Source organism: Vespula pensylvanica, chromosome 24 (genome assembly GCF_014466175.1).
Source record: "Vespula pensylvanica isolate Volc-1 chromosome 24, ASM1446617v1, whole genome shotgun sequence".
In the NCBI taxonomy this organism is placed as follows: domain Eukaryota; kingdom Metazoa; phylum Arthropoda; class Insecta; order Hymenoptera; family Vespidae; genus Vespula; species Vespula pensylvanica.
Window position 1 is genome coordinate 1,926,028 of NC_057708.1, and position 15,000 is coordinate 1,941,027.

General features: G+C 35.0%; 2 protein-coding genes across 3 annotated transcripts in view; one reads left to right on the plus strand and one right to left on the minus strand.

The window, feature by feature from the left end:
* Positions 1–2,542, plus strand: part of LOC122636995 (protein kinase C) — a 24,504-nt gene extending 21,962 nt beyond the window's left edge. The window contains exon 10 of the mRNA XM_043828768.1: positions 2,418–2,542. The gene's annotated coding sequence lies outside the window, so the exon portion shown is untranslated. The remainder of the gene's footprint in view (positions 1–2,417) is intronic.
* The window catches only part of LOC122636990 (unconventional myosin-X), a 34,770-nt gene continuing 20,598 nt past the window's right edge, over positions 829–15,000 (minus strand). The window contains exons 4-14 of one of the 2 annotated variants that reach the window (XM_043828755.1): positions 11,435–11,687; positions 10,089–10,423; positions 8,613–9,999; positions 8,214–8,466; positions 7,576–7,611; positions 5,509–7,218; positions 5,203–5,392; positions 3,642–5,088; positions 3,230–3,513; positions 2,372–2,821; positions 829–2,239 (exon numbers count right to left, since the gene is read on the minus strand). In XM_043828755.1, the coding sequence (XP_043684690.1) occupies positions 2,024–2,239; positions 2,372–2,821; positions 3,230–3,513; positions 3,642–5,088; positions 5,203–5,392; positions 5,509–7,218; positions 7,576–7,611; positions 8,214–8,466; positions 8,613–9,999; positions 10,089–10,423; positions 11,435–11,687 (6,561 nt within the window). In that variant the 3' untranslated portion in view covers positions 829–2,023. The remainder of the gene's footprint in view (positions 2,240–2,371; positions 2,822–3,229; positions 3,514–3,641; positions 5,089–5,202; positions 5,393–5,508; positions 7,219–7,575; positions 7,612–8,213; positions 8,467–8,612; positions 10,000–10,088; positions 10,424–11,434; positions 11,688–15,000) is intronic. The other variant, XM_043828756.1, reaches the window with a different exon arrangement.

The following is a 15,000-nucleotide window of genomic DNA, read 5'->3' on the forward strand; positions in this document are numbered from 1 at the left end:
AAAAAACGAAGTAACGATCGACTCTTCTTCGTTTCTTTTCTTCTTCTTCTTTTTTTTTTTTTTAACTTTTTCATTTATTATCGTAATCGGTAGACAGATAGACTGCGGTCGGTGTGATAAAAAATGTATGTCCCCGTAAACAGCCACGAACACGATTAGCAAAAATCTTTATCAAAAACTTTTGAAAAGGATGTATGTATGTGTTATATATTTGTAAAGAAGGCAAGTGTGTGTTTTCTCTGACGCGTATGATTAATTTCAGTGTAATACGTATATATTGTAACGTTTGAAGTCTTCGATATAGAGCTCGCTTCTTTTTTTCTTTTTCTTTCTTATAAATGAGCCATAACGATCACGAAAATGATCCAAGTCATTCCGAGATATATTTTAAAGGACATATTTTGTAAATTATTAAAAATTTTACATATCACGCGAAAGAAAATTCTTTTTCTTTTCTCTTTTTGTTCTTTCTTTTATTCTGTTATTCTTTTCAAGAATAAATATATTTATTAATGATACCTTTTCTATCAGTTTTATAATTTAGGAACATATTATTGTAATTATAGGAACATAATTTTTGAATAAGTTCAAATTTTTAAACGATTCCAAATTTCAGAATGTGTACGTATAGATTAAGAAAAGAAAAAAGAAAAAGAAAAAAAAAAAAAAAAAAGAGAAAAAGAAAATATATGACTTGGTTATCACTTTGTTAAATCATCGGCTCAATTATTTATACGTGATAAATCTTCCCTTGGTTTCTTTTTTTCTTTCTTTCTTTCTTTTCTCTTTTTTTTTCTATTTTCTTTCTCTTTTCTCTTCGTAAACATGGCAGTTAAGATAATTTTTTACTCGTATAATAGTTGTCACGCTACATTTCTACATTCCGCCGGCGGTAGAGCTAATAAATATCCTGACGATGTCTCTCTTTCTCTTTCTCTCTCTTCTCACAGGATTCAGAATTACTAAATCTAAATTGAATAAATATCGAAAGAAATTATCCATTTTCTTTTCTTTCTTTCTCTCTCTTTCTTTGATTATATACCGCATTTCCTATAATAATATAGTTATGTCTCGTATTCCACGTCTTTCGTAGGCCTCGACAAAAAATTAATAAACTAATCACATTTTTAAAACTAATTTCGTCGCATAGGGCACATATTTGAATAAAGTACATGGAACCTGATAATTCACGATAATGCGTTTTGCCTCTATCGTCGTAAATGCACCGAAAGAATAACAGAGGACAATGATCGACGCGATCGAAATACAGAAGTCGCGTTTATAAGATTCTTTATACAGGGTGGAGTTTGAGGGCTTGAGTCGACAAAAGTCCTTAGATGATTTTACAAATCCAATTACTCTTTTTCGATCGATACTTTTTAGTCTAATTTTTTTTTCTTGTTTACTATTATTTTTTTTTTCATTTTGTCTTGTTTAGATTGCAAATTTAGATTTATAGTAATTAACTCCTAATTGAATTAGGCAAGTCTAACAAATTGTCTCGTAAAATGTTACAATCGATTTTTAAAAATCAACTAGGGATTTTCAGTTCCCTCTTTTTTTTTTATCCCTGTATACATACATCATACATACATACATACATACATACATACATACATACATACATACATACATACATACATACATACATACATACATACATATATACATACATACATATATATATACATATATATGTATGTATAAAAAAAAAAAAAAGGAAAATACATATTTGGTCCGGGCACATTATAGGCGGTGCACTACCAATGTAACGTAACAACAAGATTGTTAATAACGTTACAAAACTTATGGCACTTTGACAACGAAAGCTCATAGACATATTTATATCTTTCGTTAAACAAAAAGATACAACACAGATATATATATATATATATATATATATATATATATATCACTTTCGATTTTCCGGTCCCCTTATACGAAATAGCTGAAAGCTGATTAAAAGGTGCTTCGCTGAAAATTGTCCATCCATAATCGATTGATATAAGATCAACAAAACATTCTAGCTAGCTTGAGATTGTATAACCGGTGCACCTCTGTGTAACATCGAAGCAGGTCGTGATTTTCGACCAGTATTATTAGCCGGAAGATTCGCAGTAGTTTGTGGGTATTGTTGCTGAGCAATCGATTGGGCTATCGCTGAATCTCTCTTTGGTATTTCCGGAGGTGATTGCAACACCTCCATATATTCCCGTATTAAATTAGCTATTTGGTGTGCCTAAAATCAAAAAGAAACAAACAAAAAAAAAAAAAAAGGAGTTAAATTTTATTATAGGTTACATTCTCCTGTCTTTTTTTTTTTTTTTTTATTTTTTTATTTTTAAACAGAGATGAATTTTAGGATAATTACCTGCGAAGTTGTTAATATAACCTTGCTCTGTTTCTTATCGGTACAGGTGATAATCATGAAGCTACTAACTGCGGGATTGTAACTGAGAATACTACTGTATTCGTAAGTACAAAGAGTATTCCTCGAACGATGTTCGAGCAAATGAAGTCCTAATTGATCGACTGCAAGCCAAAGGACTCGGGGCCAATTCGAAGTGAATGATTGCATCACGTCGAAGATCGTTGCCCTGTGCAAAGGCCAGGATTGTATTAAATTTAAAAAGGCTTTCTTGGCTTCCGGCGGTGTCATTCCGCGTAAAGATTGATGATGCTGAAGTACTCCTTCTATGCAAACAGTTGGTACCAGTCTTGATGGTAGGCAGTGACTCGATATCGTTCTATATTCTTGCTCGGCAAGGCCATCGTGACAATCACCGAGCTCCAATTGTGCTTGCAAAGCTGTTAACATGATCTACGGAAAACAAATTATTAATTATTAATAGAATAGGTAACATCGAATAAGATTTTCATTTTGCATTTAATAACCTTCCCTTTCCATCTTAAAATTTATTATCAAAGAAATCCTGAATGCCCGTTTATTTGCTCAATATTTTTTATTAATTAATCAATCAATGGCAACGAGTATTTTGTAGGACAAATGATCAATACACATGAATAATTTCGAGCAATATTTATAATAAAATATCATTACGTGACAAAAGCTAGTAGATCAGTATAAACAATTATTGGCTCTGGATAATATCGTAAGTACTGATCATTTATTTATATAAAATACTCGACGAATTATTTCTAAGAAAAAAAAAAAAAAAAAAAAAAAATTATTATTTTTAAGTTTAAGAAAAAATTAAGAAATATTTACGGCTTCCTTCTCGGTAATTGGAAAGCGATCAGCGCGAAGATCGTGAAGTACTTGATGATAAAGCAACTCCTTTTCCACTGGATCATCAAGATTCATATACTGATCGAGGAACAAGTGTTTTTTGAATAAGAAAAAGTGATGCGCGTGTTTCCTCTGCGGCTGTTGACCTTGCTGAGACGCACTAGCTGTTCTGTATCGTTCCCATTTGGACATTACGTCCGCTATTTTTTCTTCGGGAATAAGAGCACGTTCGGTAGGTCCTAATACCTCGTAAATGGCATAACCTAGATAATAATAATAATAATAATAATAATAATAATAATAATAATAATAATAATAATAATAATAATAATAATTTCTTATAAAATAATAATATATAAGTATTATCGTAAGATCAATATTCGTTATATACCCATGGCTGTCTCTTCAAGGCCAATTTTAGCTTTGATTATCTCCATTACGTCTCTAGCGGTAGCGGACGGATGAAATTCAACGGCATGATATTGTCCATCCATGAAATGGAATCTAGCATAGATCGGTCTACGATTGATCGTACACATGATCTCCTCTCTGCTAGGTGGCCATTGTCTTCTTCTAGTTCCTTGGGTCTTGTAAAGACATTTTTCGGCGAATCTAGCATATTTACCTTCCTCGGTGACATAATCGCTTGAGCACCGTTTCAAATGGGCAATAAGATATTTCCTAATGATCTTTTGCGGCGGTAGAATAACCGAGCAGGCTAACGAGAGCAATGCCCAATGCCTCAAATTGACACGACTGTTTGGATCAGGATGGTCGGTCGTTTGTTTGATCAATTGCAGATACAATTCTCCTAAAAGATTTTCCTTTCTTATACACCTTTCCATGACCGTCTGTATCAGGTTGACGTGTTCGTCTTCGACCCTTCGAACGGTATCGCCATTTTGTCCTAGACCAGCGTAAGTTAAGATCAATTGGAAGACGCTAAGTGCCATTTGTTCGTCCGGATCAGGCAATTTCGAAAGACTCTGTGGTATAGGCTGTCTGCTAAAGGCCCAATATGCATAAGGAAAACCTTTGTAGGTTTCACCGTGATCGGTTGCGCTACCGTGTTCTTGTCGTAACTTTTCGATCCTATGTTTGGATAATCTCCTCAATGTATTCCTCAGAAAACCACCACCGGAATCTTGTGGTTTTCTCAATATCTCACCGTCGACCAATGTCCGCCGACAATTGACCAAATTATGATAAAGCCTTATACGATCCTCGTTGGTGATACCTTTGAATTTTTTCGTAGGAACTTCGTTCTCGGTTATCCATCCCGCTAAAGCAGGACAATAACTAACGATCAGACTACCTATTTCATTTTTTTGCGCCGTCTCAAATACGAAACACTTGTGTGAACTGTCAGGATTGTGTCGTAGCAAGGAGATCGTTATAAACGAGTCACTTGGATCCAACATTATACTTTCAACATCCTGATAACGATATTCCGACAATACGAATTTATCGTCGGGTTTGATCAACATTAAACCGTCGCAATTAATACCCAGTATCAATTGATTTCCATAGGACCAATATCCTCGATACGTGACATTGAACATAGTCGTACCATAAAGCGGATATTGCATTACACAAGATAGATATAAGACTTTAGCTGCTAATTCTTTTCGACCAGCTCCGTATTGTCTATGAGCTTGAGCTATGATCGGTACCCAAACGTCATCTCCACGAGCCCGACTGATCCTATACGGCAAAAAGCTATCGACCTCGCTATAATAATCTAATCTGTCGTTATCCTTTGGATCACCCAATGCTACCTGAGCTTGCAATCCTGCCAATTGTAAAGCTACTTTCTCCGATACTGGGAAATCATCGCACTAAAAAAAAGAAGAAGAAAGAACAAATAAAATACAAATACAATTCATAAAGATCTATTAATATTCAATGATTATAACGATCCATTTTACGTTCGACAAAACAAATCGCCATACCTTAACAACGTTATATACAGCTTGAGCATAGAGCATATTCACTTCTACAGGATCTTGGGAGATTTCTCGCGTGTTACGGAAGAGTCGCCGTTTAAATACGAAACGATTGTCTCCGCTTCCCAAAGTTGCGTTATTTCCACGTCGTAACGTCGAGAACGTTGATTGAGATGTGTTCAATTTGCATTGCTTCCTACGGAGGAATATCGAACGATTACGATTTGATCAAAGTACGAATGGTACTTTAATGGCTGAATTAATTCATTGGTTGTAATTAATTTTTAAGGTAAAACGTTCGAAAATACTTACATTTCCCACGCAGCGATCACGTCGTACAAATAATCGTGTGCTCTGACATGTTCCTCACCGTCCGGCCTGCTTTGATAGATAGCCCAACCTTCTAACGATCTAAGGCCCAATTTATCAGCTAATTTGGCTACGGCATCGGCTGCGGTATCGGTTGGATGTACGTCGATAGCTTTTGTTCTACCATCGAGAAAAAAGAATCGGCATACGATCGTACCCAATCGTCTCATAGCAGCAATCTCTACCGTAGAAGGTGGATATTGTCTGCAGGAAACCTTCGTGTTCTTGCAATTGTCGATACACCATTGCACGTATTGTCTAAGTTTACCCTCCAATACTAAATTCTTCTTAAGAAAGGATACGAAATATTTGTAAAGCAATTTGCTGGGTTGAAACGCTACGATTGCCAAACAGAGCAACAACCATACGCGTTCGGCCCACTCGGGATTAGGATTATTAGTTGCTTGTCGCATACACTGTACAAATATCTCATCCCTTAACTCTTCCCTTTCTATTCCATATCCGATGATACTTTGTATAGTTGCTATTTCTAAATCGAGCTTCATCTCACCACGAATATATTTACATAAATCCCTGAATACCGAACAGGCAACGTTAACGTTATCTGGATCGTACATATGAATATGAGAATTTGGTATACTAGATCCTTTGTAATAGGTAACCATCTCGTATTTTGGTATATATTCCACACTCTTCCCTCGGGATTTTCTCGTAAGCGTAGCCATTATAGTTCCTTCCGGTGATCTCTCATGGCTATTGAAATAATTCTGTGCAAATTCAACGATATCGTGATACGTAGTTTCGATATCCTGTTCTCTTTTGTCCTCAAGTTCTTGCAATTTACGTTCCACCCTACATTTCCTTCTCTGTTCCCTTTCGATAGGCGGCTGAGGTACTTGCGGTTGTTGCTGTTGTTGCAATTGTTGCTGTTGCTGTTGTTGCTGCTGTTGTTGTTGTTGTTGTTGCTGTTGCTGCAACGGTTGCTGTTGTTGCTGATCGTGACCATTTTGTTGGGGTTGAGGTACTTGCGTTGGATGATGATGATGATGATGATGATGATTGTGATGTAGATGATGTCCATTGGAATTTTGTGATTCTGTTAACGACGGGGGACTACCAGCAAGTTGTTCCTTCATTTTGTTAATCGGTACTGGTGGTGGGGAGCCACAAGAGTCACCGTTCATTTGTCCCGGGCTACCATTGATCATGATGGGACTACTAGGCCCATTTTCTTCTCGCGGTAAAACAGATTCGTATATCGGCTCTCCGTTATCAGCCGAGGAGTCACCGTTCAATGCCAACGGAGGAATAGGTGGTGGCGGAGGTGGCGGTGGTTCGGTTGGTTCTGGAAGACTCGGTTGACCCAATTTTCCCGTACTTCCACCTATTCGTTGTGCCTGCTGTACCGGGGTAACGTCTTGGCCATTAGGTGTGTTCATTTTCGATTCGATCTTCGAATTCATTTCCATCTCCTGCTGTATCACCGTTTCTAATTCGACGTCCAAATCTTCTACGAGATTATCCATCTGTTCACCGATTTCCTCGATTATCTGATTGCTTTTCGTCGATTGAACGTCCGATAAAAAGGAAAACAAATTGTCTAAATCGACCGACTGCAAATCCGACGCAGCTATCTTAGAATTCATCTGTTCTGCCATTTGGGTCAACGTAGCTATCTCCTCTTGTGCTTTTCTGAAAAGTTATTAATATCATTAGGATTAGAATATCCTTTAGGATTTTTAGAAAATTTTTTAACGCTTCGTTATAAAGAAGAAGGAAATAAAGAAAGAAAGAAATAAACGAGAAAAGCAAAAGCTAATTTGATTCGTCAATTAATACTGCCACACACGTTATTGATCAGAAACGAATATCTGATAATAGGTGATGCATATGTATGTATATGGTACATTCACACACTGACATGCTCGCGTTTGCGTTATACGCATGCATCAAAGGGTCGTTTATTCGTCAGCCGTATTTTCTTTTTTTTTCTCTTTTTTTTTTTTTTTTTTTTTTTTTTTTTTTTTTTTTTTTTTTTGACGAACTTACCCTGGTTCCATTCCAACAATACCATTGTACTGCGCGCTATAAGAGACACAAACGAAATACTATTAACGTATCGTCGACTGCTCTATTTATCAATTATTCCCAGACGAATGTGAGACTACCGTTTGTACAGGGTGCTCCTACTACTTGTCAATGACATCCGTAATAATTGTGATAGTTTAATTTTGCATAGCAAAGTGCATTTTATGATCCTAAAAATCATTTCTTCTCTACTTCCTTTTTTTTCTTTCTTTTTTTTTTTTTTTTGAGAATACAGAGTGGACCAAAAGTATCTAGGTCATTAGAAAAATCAATTACTCTTCATCGAGACTTTTTAGGCTAATAACTTTTTTTTTCAGATCGTTAAACTACAAAACTACCTACGTGCCTGGAAAAAGAGTAATCATCAATTTTGAAATTTCACTTAGGAACCTTTGATCCATTTGACGATTTTTAATCTATCAACGATATAATAATCTATATACGTCATCATATTTAATCTCATCATACGCGTTTCCCATTCTAATGGATCACCCTGTACACCGTACTATTTATTTCATGCATATGGACGAACAAATTCATATCGTTCACCGTTACATGTTCATATCCAGATTGTATGGATAATAACATATATAAAATACCTTTGACTCTCCTCCAATGCCTTCTTGTCCTCCATCAATCTTCTTTCTTCCTCCAATCTCTCTCTCTTTCTCATTTCTTCGTCCACTCGTCTCATTTCGCGCAAAGCCGCAGCTACTTCCCTAGCAAAAACACCTCGCAAATGACTCTGTATAATAATGGCAGCTCTTCGTTTACGAATAAATATTATGCGCAATTTCCAGCCCCTGTACGCGTGTTGAACTTTTAACGCAGCCTCGCGGATCTTCTTGTACTCTATAAAAATTATCGAAAAGGAATAAACGATTACTAAGGATCGCGAAATTAAACATTATTCATTGTAGAAATTTAAGAAAGATAAACACCATCACCACCATCAAAAACAACAACAACAACGATAACAAAGATATATATATATATACCCTTTCGTACTACGTAGCCTCTCCAAATCTTTTGTATCATCAAAGCATTACTGCTGACCATCTGATTCCTCGAATCTTCCAAAGGTTCGTGTACATAACTCCGAAGGAATACTTTGGTCCTACCAATTTGCCATTCGGTTTCCGGTATACCTTGGCTACTTATCAATGATCTAACAGCTTCCCTCTCGTCACGGGACAACAAATTTCTTCCTTTGTCAAGACATCGATATCTAGCTACGAAATCGTGAAAGCCCATATGTATAGGGAAACCTTCCTTTCTTATACGAATTATATCCAACATCCCAAGGTATTTGAGTTGATCGAGTACGAGTTTCTCGTCGTAATGATTAGATACTTTTTCCATGTTAGGTTTGATGCAACGTGCGTACCAGGGCGTCGTTGCTTGCAATACGTCAACTAGAGCCTGTAATTGATGTCGAAAGGAATCGCATAATGTAGGTTTGCCCTTTGACGTTCCGCGAGACATGGTTGCTGCAGCGTTACCAGTTGCACGGGCTACGGTACATCCTAAGAGATCTTGATAAACCGTTATCTCTTGGACGAATTCGTTTGTACTCCTGGACATAAAGTCGAAAAATACGTCTTGCTGTACGTCCCTGTTCTTTTCGACGAAACCTTCTACGGTGTATGTTACGCAACCGGCGTAATGCCTCACCCCAAATTCTTTTTCCCATCTGCGACGATCGTCACCCTTCACGTAACACGGATGATTCTCGAATTCCGCGTGTAGGTTAGTTAAATACGCGAGATCGGAACCCTTCGGCATATGGCATTGTTCGGTCAACAATTTTAAAACGCATCTAGGTGGTTTCTCGATCAATTCTAAACACATAGTGTTGTCGGTGAACGTTATGTGAGAATATTGAATCTCTTCTTGACGATAGAGCTCTTGTTCCAATGCAAAAACGTAATGATTGAAGAACTTGTGAAGTTTCTCGTTGGTATAATTAATACAGAGTTGTTCGAAACTATTTACCGCGAAATTCTCGAAGCCAAATATGTCTAATACACCGAGAAATCTCGAACTGTCTTGTCCTGGATTCGTACAATTATTGATATGATTTATAAGCCAAGCAAACGTTCGGGAATATAATGCTTTGGCCATGGCGTGTCGATTTTCTTTGGCTTCTTGCACTTTAAGAGGTATTTCGGTGATATTACCACGTACGTTGATCTGTCGTATCAATACAACCTTCCTTAGATCCTCGATTTGAAGACCTAACAATGGTGCCACCGTTTCGATTATGTCGTCATCCTCTTCCCTCAATTCGCATCTCTCCCCGTCAACATCTTCGAAATTCAAATTACCCAACCATAAGATAGCTGATAGTACACGGAATATTCCTTCGCACATTTCCGGTGCAACCTGTAAAGTTCGATTGTTCGATTAGAAATATACATTAAAATTAATATCGAATTGCAAATCTCTAATAAATTCAATATGTATCTCCTCACCTGTAAAACATTAAAAGCCAGCCTCAACGCATCGAGTTTCTTTGAATCCGATATACCTCCAATTTTAACGCATCCAGACTGATTAAGATATTTATAATGAATCGCTGGCATAAGCTTGTACTGTTCAGCAAATTCCTTGTCCCTTGTGCCAGCTTCAACCAATTGATAAAGTACATGATAATTCCGTTCTCCGGGACTTTGAAATGTAATACGGCTTTGTTCCAACAAATAGTCCTGTATGATACAACCCTTTATCATCCATTTACTATCGAAACAAACTTGCATGAACTTTCCAAATCTCGAACTGTTGTCGTTACGAACGGTCTTCGCGTTACCTGTGTGTATACACATCATTTAATAATTATTTAATACCAAAGTCATCTTGAAGCTTGCCAAAAGTTTCTCTCGATTATCTCGAAAGATAAGAATTATCGTTAGTAATTTTTTTAACTAATTTGTTTTTCTTTTCTTTTTCAGATTGTAAAATTACAAGTCCACCCTGTGTGTAATTTGAGTAAATAGACCCTTCTCTTTTTACTATCGTTAATATCGTAATGCTAATGTAATGGGGAAAAAGATCATGAATACCAAAAAAAAAAAAAAAAAAAAAAAAATAGAGAATAAAAAGTATCTTAAATTTTTAAGGAATAATTCGATATATCGTAACGTTAGGGAGAACATTTCGATTCTTATTAATCCTTCCTTTTCCCCCATGACCCAGATTCTACCCCTCGCTACTACTGCATTTTACACCTGAATTGCCACGCTCGTCCTTGACTCCGACCACTGTGAATCCTGCCTTTTCATTTGAAATGACATTGCCAAGGAGACCGTTGCATAGTCGACGCGAATGAAATACGGGGGTGGTGAAATCATCTGCGGTTTGGTTCCTTTCATTCATGTCAAATGACTTTCATAAGTAACATCGTATAGAATATAAGAAAAAATGTATTCCGCGGAGAAACGAAAGAATAACGATAATAAAGAAAAGAAAATACGTGCAATGATATTTAAGATAATAATAATAATAATAATTTTTTTTAATAATAATAATAATAATAATATTTTTTTTTTAGAGAGTTCCTAAAGCCGATTTCAAAAATGTAATCATTTCTCTTAATCTCCTCTTAAGCTTATTTTAAAAGCATCAAATTTATAAACTGGTCTTGCGATTTTACAATTTGAACGAGAAAAGATTTAATTAAATATTTTGTCTGTTTCTTTTCTTTTTTTTTTTTTTTTTTCTAATCACTACGAACACTTTTTAGCTCACTTTTATTTAGCGATCAATTAACGAAACGAAATAACTCGTGAAAAAAGTCGTGTTAATCAAAGACTATAATTACCGAAAGCTTCGAGAATCGTATTGGCTTCCAATATCTGTTGTTCCACCCAAGTGTCGACGTTGCTAGTCACCGAACATAAATACTGCAAGATGAATTTCGTTGTTTCGGTTTTTCCAGCACCACTCTCGCCAGATATAACGCAGGATTGATTGCTTTTCGTATCTTGAAGAGATCTGTAAGCTGCTTCGGCCAACGCGAAAACGTGTGGCTCGAGTGCACCCATTTTTTGTCCATGATAACGACTCACGTATTCCTATAAAATTGTTCAACAAATCAAATATACAAACTATATTTGTTCCTGTTCGTACGAAGGAAAGATAGAAAGTAATTTTCATTTGTTATTCATCTTTATCAAATCAAATTCATACTATTCTTTTTTATCTTTTTTCTTTTGTTTCCTAAATCATTATTCATTTTTCCATTCGTTTTATATCTAATCAAAATCTAATCGATTTCATTTATTCGACGATCGATGAAAATTTGAACGATCTATGATACTATGATCTATTTTATTTTCCTTTTTTGTCTTGGCTGAATTTTTATTCGTACTCTTTTACGATGTTGCAATTGACGCATAAATGTATATATGCATTCGTGATGATTCTTCGATAACAAAGAGATATGAAAAGAGGGTAAACGACAACGACGAGAGGGTTTTACATACTCCTCTTGTTAAGTCGATTAATTGCAACGCGATCCGATCCGATGACGTATGTAGAAGCTACGATATTTACGAGCGAGTTTCACTGATCCCCTTTTAGTTTGTAGGCTAACTCCCTCGGGAATGGTATTCTGTATATATGTATATATATATATATGTATATATGTATATATACATATGTATGTATATGCGTATATACGGGTTCATTTAATGGGTTCATGTATATTTCTTATTAACGAAGCTACATACCTCGAAATCAAATCAGAAGATTAATTCAAACTCATTTTCGTGCATAGATCATTATAACAATATAAATTAATATATATAAATAATGATATGATAATATAATATATATAAATTAATATATAAATATATATACGTATATAAAATAAACTATAAAATATATATATATATATATAAAAAGAGTAGATTTAATTAGTACATGAAAACGTTATTTAAAAAGTCTCGCTTTATTCTTCATCATTAAATTTATTTACTTACTTATCATTATAAACGCAATTATTAATTTATCATTATAAAGAATTAAATTTAATCCCTGATATTCCTTCATAAACATTCCTCGCTTTATACGAAATTTCTTCTTACTTTTTACCGAATGTTAAAGTCGATAAAAAATAGAGTAACAAATTTAAGATTTAAAAAAAGAAAAAAATGAATTAGAAGCAGAATTTACAAAAGCTAGGTATTCGGTTGGTTTACTAACGTATCCAACTTTATCGTTTCCCCACCCGTTTTCGATAAAAACTGCTAATACTAAATTATTAGAACCTAGCTTTTTGGAGACTCTTAATTTCTCTAGCTTTACCAAAACGTTACGAGCTTTCGTTTAGCTTCGGTTTATACTGGATACATTGCTACATACATACATACACACATACATACATATATACATTATGTATGTAAGCAAACCGTCCCACAGAAAATGTGGTCTCTCAGAACACCCCCTCCCCTCCCCCATTTCCTCTTCTCTTCCCTAGGTGTGGAGAGGAGAGTTAGCTTGCTTGCTTGCTTGCTTTTGCTTGCTCGCTTCGAAGTAGAGCAACCCAGTTTTGTGTCAGACGAGAACACCTCTCTCTTTCTCTCTTCTCATTCCTCTCTCTCTCTCTCTCTCTCTCTCTCTCTCTCTCTCTCTCTCTCTCTATTTGTTAATCGTGACGTACGTTAAATCCTAACAGCAACTTTTCGATACATAACGAGATCGATCAAAAACAATACTCCAAAGTCAATTTCGAAGCGTATCGATCCGATTTTACGATCGATTTTCGAAAATTGATTTATAGGAACGGATAGACGGGCCAAAAGTTCTTAAATGATTTTAAACATCAATTACTTTCTTCTCCGAGAGCTTTCGTTGAAGTTGTCGTTACGTGCTTGTAAATTGACGTGTTTAATTAGTCTCTAATTTGACAATTTCAAAGGGAGCTTATTATTTGAAAGTATTTCGAAAAGGTATAAGTGAATCTGTTTTTTCTTTTTTTTTTATTGTTTAAAAACTTTGGGCCCATCGTTGCGAAGATTTTTTTGTTGTAATATTTAACTCGTTTTTTATATAAATTTTGTGTTTAATGTAAAAAATAACACATAACATATACTATATATATATATATATATATATATATATATATATGTTTGTGTTAATTTTCGCTTATGTATTTTTTCTGATCGGAAATGAATGGAAATTAGTAAATAATTTCTAAACTAAAAATCAATGATATCAATTTGCACGTATATAGCGAAAAAATTCAAACAAATTAAACCACGTAAGATAATCGAGCAGATATAATGAATATTATTTCAATTACTTTAATAACAAAAAACAGTGAAAGAGATCAATGACCCTGTATTTAAGCTTGTGGTTAGACGTTAAATCTTTTCGGAAGACCAAAAGGCATCTTTTTTTTCTCTTTTCTTCTTCCTTGTTCTGTTTTGCTTTGTTTCTTTGTTCTTTTCTCTTTTTCTTTCTTTTTTTTTTTTTTTTTTTATCAAACATCACTCTCGTCCGTGTCTATTTTTGAAAGGAAATTATCTTGAGGGTATATTTTTATCGTGACCCTTATGGATAAGCTCTTTCAAAGACCGAGAGCTACTGGCTGTAGATATCATCCGAAGGAAAATAAACGAGAGTTTAAAAATAACATGCGTGCATACAATATGTATATGTACATACACGTATATATAGTATATACATATATACATATATTCCTTTAATGTGTCCAGGTGGCGGCTGTTGCTCTGAAAGCACATCGATAACACTATCCTCCTTTTTCCATGAGGAAAAGAGATGCATCCCTTTACCATTACTCAACGTTGTATTACTCTGCTCAAATTCATGAAAATTTTACAGTATTAATTCAAATGATTCGTTTGAATATTCGAATGACGTTATATGAAAGATGATTAATTAATTTTTGTTCGTTCTTTTTTTTTTTTTTTTTTTCTTTTACTTTATTACTTTACGTCATTTTTTCGTTTTTATGATTCGTAAAAATCAAAGACAAAGGTTTGATAATCTCAATTATTAATAAAAAAAAAAAAAAAAAAAAAAAAAAAAGATCTGATTCGTTGTACTATTTCATGTTAAAATTATTCTCACTTGTTAATCGTGAATCTAGGTATGTTGATCGAAAAGTGTCTTTGAGTTTAGAGGTGGTTAGCAAACAGTGGATCCGTCTCAAAGGCATGAGCTTTCTTTCTCTCTCTTTCTCTCTCTTTCTCTCTCTCTCTCTCTCTCTCTCTCTCTCGTTCTTTCTTTCTCCTCTTTTTCTCTGTCTCTTCGCTGCTCAAGCTCGTTCTTCTCGTCGAGTATGACACGTCGAGATCCGCGGAAATTACACGAAGGAAATGGGGTTGCGAAGCTTACACATCGAAAGAAAAAAAGAAAGAG